This window comes from Cyprinodon variegatus, unplaced genomic scaffold (genome assembly GCF_000732505.1).
Source record: "Cyprinodon variegatus isolate N-32 unplaced genomic scaffold, C_variegatus-1.0 Scaffold138, whole genome shotgun sequence".
NCBI classification, from domain to species: domain Eukaryota; kingdom Metazoa; phylum Chordata; class Actinopteri; order Cyprinodontiformes; family Cyprinodontidae; genus Cyprinodon; species Cyprinodon variegatus.
Window position 1 is genome coordinate 205,522 of NW_015150591.1, and position 8,936 is coordinate 214,457.

An 8,936-nucleotide genomic window follows, 5' to 3' on the forward strand; every position below is an offset into this window, starting at 1 on the left:
CCATGGACCGGTACCGGTCCATGGCCCGGTGGATGGGGACTGCTGCTATAAAGGGTTATTTGAGGCAAATAAAGGGTTATTTGATTGTAATTTGATGTAATTCTATTATCAATATGTTCTGTGTCCGACTTCAGACCAAATTAACCGAATACCTGAAACACGTTACTGTATTTGAAGGCAGACCGACACATCCAGACTGAAAACCAGAGCAGACCTAAAGGCGGGATCCCCCGATTGTTCTTAAGACTTCTTTATGCTCAACATCTCAGCACAGCCAAAGCAGCCAAATAACCTCACTTCGGTTTCCACATCTCTCAACAACGTGTGTGTGGACAAAATTTAAACACCGGGCACTTAGGAAAAATTGTAACTATGTTGACAGCTCTGTGCAGAAAAACATGGTGGCCGAGCGACAGCCAGTACAGTGAGGGTTGACTAATATAACCTTAGAGGGTTGACTAATATAACCTTAGACAGCTTATGATTTAGCCCTTAAAGATCACTGCCATCAACAGACAGAAAATCTTAAACATTAGTGAGCATTAAGAACTCAGCTGTGCAAAAGTCTTTTTTTAGACTCCATCTTGAAAGAGCAAACATTTACAATCTAACAGGAATTTTCAACACTGGTGAAGACTTTGAAATTCCTTTGTTTTTCAATAATAATATATGGATCTTTTCTGGTTTTTATTGGTTTCCCTTTCCTAATCCAGGGTTTGAAAGTAAATCAAAAAGCATTTTATTTGCAGATTCTTATAAAAAAAAATAGGTATAATAATTTTTTAAGCAAAAATGTGTTGCCTTCATGTATAAATCTCACCTTTTAACAGTCAAAACAGTGGTTTTTATTCACCCTTTAGCAGGACACCAGTTCGTCTGCAGCGTAAAACAATTAAAGAATTACATATTTCGTTTTGACTGTAAATATGTTTTCAATCCTGTTATTTCCCGACCAACAGGTCGCTTCAACAGTGGCCCTTTTGTTTGGTTAAATACAGGAAAAGACATTATCAGCAGAGGCGAACAGACCCCACAAATTAATGACATTAGTGTCATCCATATCTGGTTTCCCTGGACAACAGGGTTAACAATTACTCTCTTCCCAAGAGAGCTGTGAAGGAGGGAGTGAATGAGGGAGGACAACGTCTTCCTTTATCCCTGCACTCGCCTCTGCTCTGAAGCCAGTCCATCATTGTAGCTTTTATTTCTCTTGAGCAGTCATGGCTGTAACTAACACCAGCAGGCTCAGAGGGAGGTGTTGGGCCCACGGAGGAAAGACAAACAAACCAGGATGATGACAGTGGAGGTAAAATAAACTACGTTTCATCGGCGCTCTGGGTCCAACTGGCTGAGACGGCCGTGCTGTGGGACGATAAGTCAGAGAGTAAAGCCAGCACTTGTCGACCACATCCTGCCCGTGCTGTGTTATGGGGGATTAAAGTCATTTACGGTCTTAGCTTGTCAGCAACCCATGTTGGGTGCTAAAGAACGCATTAATCGAGGTGCACTGATGGGCTGTTTGCTTCAGTTTTAGTTCCTTTAAACAACATTAAACTTTGGTATTTTAAAAACCTATTTAGAAGCTTATAAACAACCGGTTCAGGGTTAAACCCATTTAACCACTAAATAATTTCCTTATTTATAGAAATGTATAAAAACAGTATCTTGTGACAGAGAATAAAAACAATGAAATATTTCCCTCCAATCTGCACGGCAAGCTGACGATTGTTTAAAAGTCTTTTAATGGCTCAAAAATCAGCATTTTTATTTAATTTTTTAAATACAGAGGTGGCGTCATTAGCATATTACCTTTCCAAGATACTAAAATTAATAGAGTAATTTTCTCAATATCTGACAAAAAACAAAACCCATCTGATCCACTGTAAAATCCAACGCACACACTGTTAAACCCAGCTGTCTCTGATCACTTTTTAACTGCTAATCTACACTAAACTTCTCACAATCTTAGCTGGCCCTTTATTAAACCTCAAAGAAATGTAATTTAATCAAAAAAAAAAAAAATCATTATTTAACACCTTGTTTTACTGGCTGAACATTAACTCAGCAGTACAGAACAAATGTAAAAGCCCATCAGAAAGTGTCGGTTGGTTCGTCTTCTGCAGGGCTCACAGGGAGAGTGGAGGCTGAAATCTTCTGTTGCATAATTTTCATAAATGAGCCATCAACGGGCTGCTTAAATGAAGCCTTCATTCAGCGTAGATTATCTTCACATCAGTGACGCACAAGGTTTGCCAGGAGGAAAGAAAGATGGAATGGAAACAGAAGGAAGGCTTGGAGGAAGTGTTGCACTGGTGGAGTAAAAATGAACAGGACTAACTCCCAAAAATGAGCTTATTCAAATTAAACAATGATGCCTTACCAGTGTTTTGAACCTGAAAAGTTTTAATAAACAGCAGCTAACGAGATCGGATGATGAGGATGTGAAGGTTCAAGTTAAATAAACAGCGATTTCAGGAAGATGTGCTTACTTTGTTGCCTGTCCCGGCACAACAGATGCCCAGAGCCATGGCAGCCCCACAGCGCACGTGAGGATTGTAGCTCTCTGACAGAAGAGACACCACACTGGGGCACTGCTCTGGAGTCCTGATGAGAAACAGACAGGGAGAGCAATAATTAGAAGGGGAAGAATTATAAGGAAACTAGTTCAATGATGTAAATCCAAATACATGTAAACAAGCTTCTGTAACAATATGGTACCTGCTGAATGTTACTAAGAACTGATGAAAGGTTCAAAACAAATGAAAACTGAAAGAGTACCTCACAAAGATCTGCAACGCAAACAGAATTTTTTTTTTTATTTAGTGAAGCGTGTTTAGAGGTCAACTAAACAGATCAGGAATAGAGGGTCTATAAAGGATCTGTAACAGTTTGTGGGACAAACTGTTAGAGAGCAGATCTAATTTCCCTGCTTGTGTCCATTAGAAACACTCATCTAAATACACAACGAAGAACCTGGGCCGTAATAGACGGTCAATAAAACAGGCAGGCTTTCCTTGTTGACATTTGGATTTAATTAAGGTTTCAGCCGTGTCCAGGAAGTCAAAAGAGATACAGAAGTTCTTTTGTCCCGGCCTCCATTAGACAGTTTAATACCTCTTTAAGGATTGAATGTTTATTATTTTTATTGATTTATTTTTTAAATCTAATTTCATTTTTTTTATCCTATTTTATATGTTTTTTCACAAGAAACATGAAAAACCTGCTTGCGACAACTAAACTCAAATGTTTATTTTAACATAAACCACTGCACTAATGTTTCATATTTTGAAAAACTTCCCATACAGGAAGAAAACTAAAAACACACAAATGACAGATATATTTTAACAATTATTTAACTGAATTCACAAACTTTGTTTTAGCAGGGAACAAAACAAATCAGTTTTAAAGCCACAACATAACCAGTGCTAAGTCTTTTTTGCAGCTATTTTTCTTTGTATGGTTTTCTTAGTATGTTTGATTTGGTGATAAGTGGAGGCGTTGCAGAGACAAGGGTGGAACTAAACTGAGAAATACCGGCTGTTTCTCTGTAACTCCATTTTGACGCTTTGTGTTTCGCGCTTCGCATGTGCGACTCCACTGCCTTAATTCCCATCGTTCTGAGCTTGAATAACTTCTTGCACAAAATGCACTGAGCCTCATGTATGTTCCCTGGTTTTAGCCATGGAGAAAACTCTTGGCTGGATAATCAATTTTTGTTAAATTTACACTTGCTCATATTTTCCAGACAAAAAGTAAATGGCGCATCTCCCAAATGTCCCGTCCGCAACAACGCTTTTATTGGTTCCGCTATCGGGACGGAACCAATAATGGCGAGTCGTTATTTTTTTTAAATAAATTTTTTGAATAAATTGTAATTTAGATTACAAAAATAGATTGTAATAAAAATAATCCTATTTATGATGTTTTAAAAATTAAGACCTACGAAAGACTGATTTAAGACATTTTAATACCAATTAGGGCCTTAGTTTTATTTTGAAGAATTCAATGCCTTTTAAGACTTTTTAAGGACCCGCGGGAACCCTGTATCTAACTACCTACATATCTAAAAGAAGTGAAAAAAATAATTATTAAAAAAAGGATGGATACAGTATGGGTAGTGTGCCAATATAACAACAACTAACAAACTAACAATTTTACAATTTGCTCCGGTATGGCTTGTAATAATAATAATAGTAATGATCATTTACAAAAAAAGCACAAAAATATTTGAACAATTATCTGACTATTGGTTAATAGATTTTAAAAGGCATCTTAATTTAATTTATATTGATTTAGACTAATATTTTTTTTCTTGAATCTCTTTGTAAAGTGTGTGCTTAAAAGGTGGAAACAAAATATATTAAGATTTATAAGAATGTTCTTAATTTTTAACAAATTGCCTTTTTTTCCCCTTTGAAATATCACATCTTTAGAAATCCATATTCTGTGTCCCTCATCATGTATGACTGGATCTGACTCTCAGGGCTTGAAGACTTAAGTTCACTGGAAAGAATGAAAGAAAAAAAAAAAGGCTTTACAGTAAAACCACAACAGAAAAAGGTTCCTCCATGCAGACCACTGCTCCCCCACCCCTGGTCACTGCTCGTTTCAAATGGGGGAGAGGAGATAGAGTGGCAAATATAAACAGTGGGACGGCTGCGTTGAGGGAAATTACCTCCCTGAACCACTGGCATGTGGCCAGCGAGAAGACATTCATCTGTTTCGTATAGAGTCTGGCTCGCGAGATGAAGGGGAGGGTGGGGAGGCAGGGGTGAGACGGCGAATGAGACAGGAGAGAGTGCGAGCCGATTACACACTGCGAACCAGAACCAGCGAGAGAGGGAGGCAGTGGGGCCGTGACATCTGAAAGTTTTAAACCTGTGATCGCTTTAGGTGATGCAGAGCGAGCCTGGAGTTTCTTCCAACGTGTGGAAGGAAAGCCAAGTCCGCATCACGGATCGCTACAGTCTGGGAAGGATTTAACTACTGCGGCGGGCCAGTCGGGTTCAATCTTATGTGGAAAACGGAGTCAAAGGGAGGCGATAAAAGCTGTGGAGGAATATACAGACTGAAATGCATTTGGCAACAAGTTCCACTATTTTCCAGAGCAGGTTGGGAGGATATTTAAAGGACTGAAATGCAAAAGCTCATCAATTGCCACTACGGGAAGAAGGTATGAAAGCTTAAAGAGCATTATATTGAGCAATATCTCCAAGATGAAAAAAAGTTCATTTTTTTGAACAAGCATCAACGGGCTTTTTTAGAACCTGAATATATTGTAAAAGATGCTGACAGATTAGATGTAATGCCAACTCAGCAATATCTTTCTGCACAGAAACAACCTAAAAGCCTCAGTTTCATAAAAACATTAGGATAGATCAGAGGACAAAAGATAAAACTTTTGTCTTTTTTTCTAAGTGGCCGACAGGAGAATCTGCTGCGTGGGAAAGTGAGGGCCTCTGTAAACGTCTTGCTGTGAAAGATCTGCTCGTGATGGGATTATTCCAGCACCGGAGTTCGCCGCAGCTGCCCTGCTAACTTCACACTTCAGATCTTTCAGACGTTTTATTGACTTTCCATTCTGCTCAAAGGACGATGCGTCTCGTGCACCGACCCTGAGCGGCCCCAGCAGACCCTGCACCTTTGCTTGTGGGACCCAGTGACCATGCTGACCGAGTGTCTGAAAGCAGAGAGATCAGAGCCGCCGCCCACGCTCAGGACCGCCGTGGTATCAGCAGCAACATGTCTCAGTCGGTCAACGCCAGCTCACCTCCCGGCCAGGCGCCTGAGACTGAGCTGAGATGGGCCGCCCTGCTCATCGTAATGGTCATCATCCCCACCATCGGGGGAAACATACTGGTCATTCTTGCTGTGTCGTTGGAAAGAAAGCTGCAGAACGCCACCAACTACTTTTTGATGTCGCTTGCCGTCGCTGACCTGCTGGTGGGACTTCTAGTGATGCCTATTGCACTCATCACTGTTCTTTACAGTGAGTATAACAAGAGGATCTATTATTTCATATTGTTAGAAATGTTTTATAAGGAAAAAAAAATTCTAATCCTAGGGTGATCAAATACAACCAAATTATATAGACTGAGACGTTATCTAGCAAATTATTGTTGAAAAATCCTATGAAGAAAAAAATACGAAAGTAAAACAATATCTTCCATTAAAATATACAGTCTTCCAAGGCAACACCTCAATTCAGGGCGAAAGCACAGCGGAGAGGATGTTCTTTATTAATTCAATAGGAGGCTAATGAGCCAGATACTAATTATGCGTCTCACACAGGCACATAAGTGGAAGACAATGAAACAAGGTTTTCTCCATCAAAAAACTGGATGCGTCTGCCTCCGTACAGACCTGGCCTTCATTAGATCGTCTCCATCATAAACTTCCTTAAATTTAATTTATAGTCATGTACATTTTTGTTAAAAATTAATCTCAACTGCATTTAGAAGAAGAAAAAAAAAGGTTTGAGATTTGATGAAATTAAGGAAACGCATAAAAACTGGGGATACAAAAAAACTTCAGCACACAAAAAACCTTTTTTAAATAAAGTGATAAGTGAAGTTGAAAGGACAACTAACTTTATTTTACCTTTAGCATCGCAGTTAAAGCCCTTTATAGACCTGAACAGCTGTCTTTAGCCTCCATTCAGAGCAGATGCAGCTCTGAGTGCTGAAGTGTGCAGGAGGAGGTCAAGGAGACATAAACAGGGACATATACTGTGTACATGACGATGAAGTGAGGCATAGCAGAGCCGTCTGAACAATGTGAAGCTGCTAGAAGGAGGATCAGCAACTCGTACCAAAGCAGGGGGAGGTTAGACCCTCAGCTCAGGACGCTGTGCCATCAGAAGCAGGGATGAGCTGCTGTTAGTAAAAAAAATAACATCTTTTACAAATATAAATATCTCAGAAGAATTACTGCCGATCCAAGCCTGTTTTCGGTGGGTGGAACACGCCGGGATGGGATGCCTTTAGAATATTTAAACAATGCTGTAAGCAACGCCGGCCAAGAGGTAAAAATAAACAGGTGGACAGATACTTTGTGTGTAAGTGCGATATAAATCCAGACATGTATTCCAGAAATGTTCTTCACATTTGTGCTGACCATAAACCGTTCCAAACTCTTTCTAAAAGCAGATCCAAACGGGAGAGTCGTCGTGGTTACCAGTGGGAACCAAAATACCAAAACAATTTATTTACAGAGCCGTTCGGTTATATTTAACCGACTTAAATAAACACAATCCGACTTTATTAAACTATACAGGCGTATTTTGGACGTGTCTAAAATATGTAATCCTTATAATAAGCTTCACTACAGTAAATGGAGGAAAGTAGCAAATTTTTGCCATCTCCATTTTAACTTCCTTTGAAAAAACACATTTTTCCCCAAGATGAAAGAGCCGAGTGTGAAACATTTAAAGAGAAGGTTTTGATTTAATTCTGGTTAAAAACATGGCCTCTCTGGCAATTTGGTGCTAACAACTTTATGTCTGAGGAGGAATTTTCTTGAGGTATAGCGTCAATGCATCATGAGACTTAATAGTTTTCTATTGGCATAAAAACACTCTGATTCGCAACAAGAACTACAAAATCACAAAGCGAGCGAATGTTACCAGTCTATCTCTAAGAAAAACATTTAAAAAACTTAAAGATCACAAGGAAGGAGAGCTAGTAAGATTAAAATCAACAGAGTTGAAGATTAAATACTTTCTGACTAGAACTAAGCAGCCGCCTTCAAAAACAAAAGGATCAAATCCTGCATTATGCCAGACTTTAATGATTTGGACATTCCTAATTTAGTTTAACAAAATGAAAAGCTCCCATCTAGCTTGCTGATTTAACAGCTCAATCTGTTGATTCTCATGACAAATTTAATCAACATTTCACAAACCAGCAGACAGAGTCCACTGCAGCAGAGCAAGAGATCAGCAATCGACAATGAAATCCTTTCAAACTGACCAACACTGAAAAGCTGAACACCCCACCACCACCACCGCTTGATATAAGTAAAGTAGACATGAGCATAAAAAGAAAAGAATAAGAAATATTTCCACAAACAGTCTTTTGTAAAGTTAATGGACTGCGAGACAAAAGCCAGAACAAATTTCTTGCCAGTTTTACGCCTGGAAGTCAAAATAAACACTACTGTTGAGCAGAGTCTAAGCCACAATCTACATGAAAAACTTTTAGCTCCATAAACAGTCAGTGAGCCCTCAGTTTCCAGTAAAGGCATTCCTCAGAAGCATAAACAAACATCAATTTTTTTACTGGGGTGATACTATAATTTCTTCAGCAGTATCGAATCTTTCATAATAAGTGAAAAGTTTTTCTGGGGAGGGAAAAAAAAAAAAACGAGAAAACCCAACAAGCTCATTATTATTGTTGCCAAATTTAAAGGCACAATAAAACCAGTGATGTTTGCTGTACAAGCAAATGGATCATGTCAAATTAGCCTTCATATCATCTTCCTTTCAGACTCTAGATGGCCCCTTCCAGATTTCCTCTGCCCCATATGGCTCTTCCTCGACGTGCTCTTCTCTACGGCGTCCATCATGCACCTATGTGCCATCTCACTGGATCGCTACATTGCCATCAAGAGGCCTATCCAACACAGCCAATACAAATCCAGAGCCAAAGCGCTGGCCAAGATCGCACTGGTTTGGCTCATCTCCATTGGTAAGCATTTTAATCACCTAGCAAGTATGAAAAACATTTATACTTAAGATTTATCTTAAGATTTCTCCTCTTTTTTTTAATTTTTGTCCATCTTTTAAATTATATATTTTTTAAACTACGTAAAAAAAAAGGGTTCACGCATCAACATTATGTTTTATAGACAGAAAAAGATAACCTGACTCCGCCAGATGGATTTGCTCCGCATATCCATCTGGAAACCTTCCGTTGAAGTAATTTTGGGAAGGGGCG

At 39.1% G+C, this 8,936-nt stretch overlaps 2 protein-coding genes across 2 annotated transcripts in view; one reads left to right on the top strand and one right to left on the bottom strand.

Moving 5' to 3' along the window:
- psmd1 (proteasome 26S subunit, non-ATPase 1) overlaps window positions 1-8,936 on the bottom strand; it is a 44,893-nt gene that overhangs the window by 21,346 nt on the left and 14,611 nt on the right. Inside the window, exon 17 of the mRNA XM_015376668.1 lies at window positions 2,490-2,604. Coding sequence (XP_015232154.1) covers window positions 2,490-2,604 — 115 coding nt within the window. The remainder of the gene's footprint in view (window positions 1-2,489; window positions 2,605-8,936) is intronic.
- Window positions 4,829-8,936, top strand: part of htr2b (5-hydroxytryptamine (serotonin) receptor 2B, G protein-coupled) — an 8,287-nt gene continuing 4,179 nt past the window's right edge. The window contains exons 1-3 of the mRNA XM_015376667.1: window positions 4,829-5,173; window positions 5,419-5,989; window positions 8,487-8,687. Coding sequence (XP_015232153.1) covers window positions 5,743-5,989; window positions 8,487-8,687 — 448 coding nt within the window. The 5' untranslated portion in view covers window positions 4,829-5,173; window positions 5,419-5,742. The remainder of the gene's footprint in view (window positions 5,174-5,418; window positions 5,990-8,486; window positions 8,688-8,936) is intronic.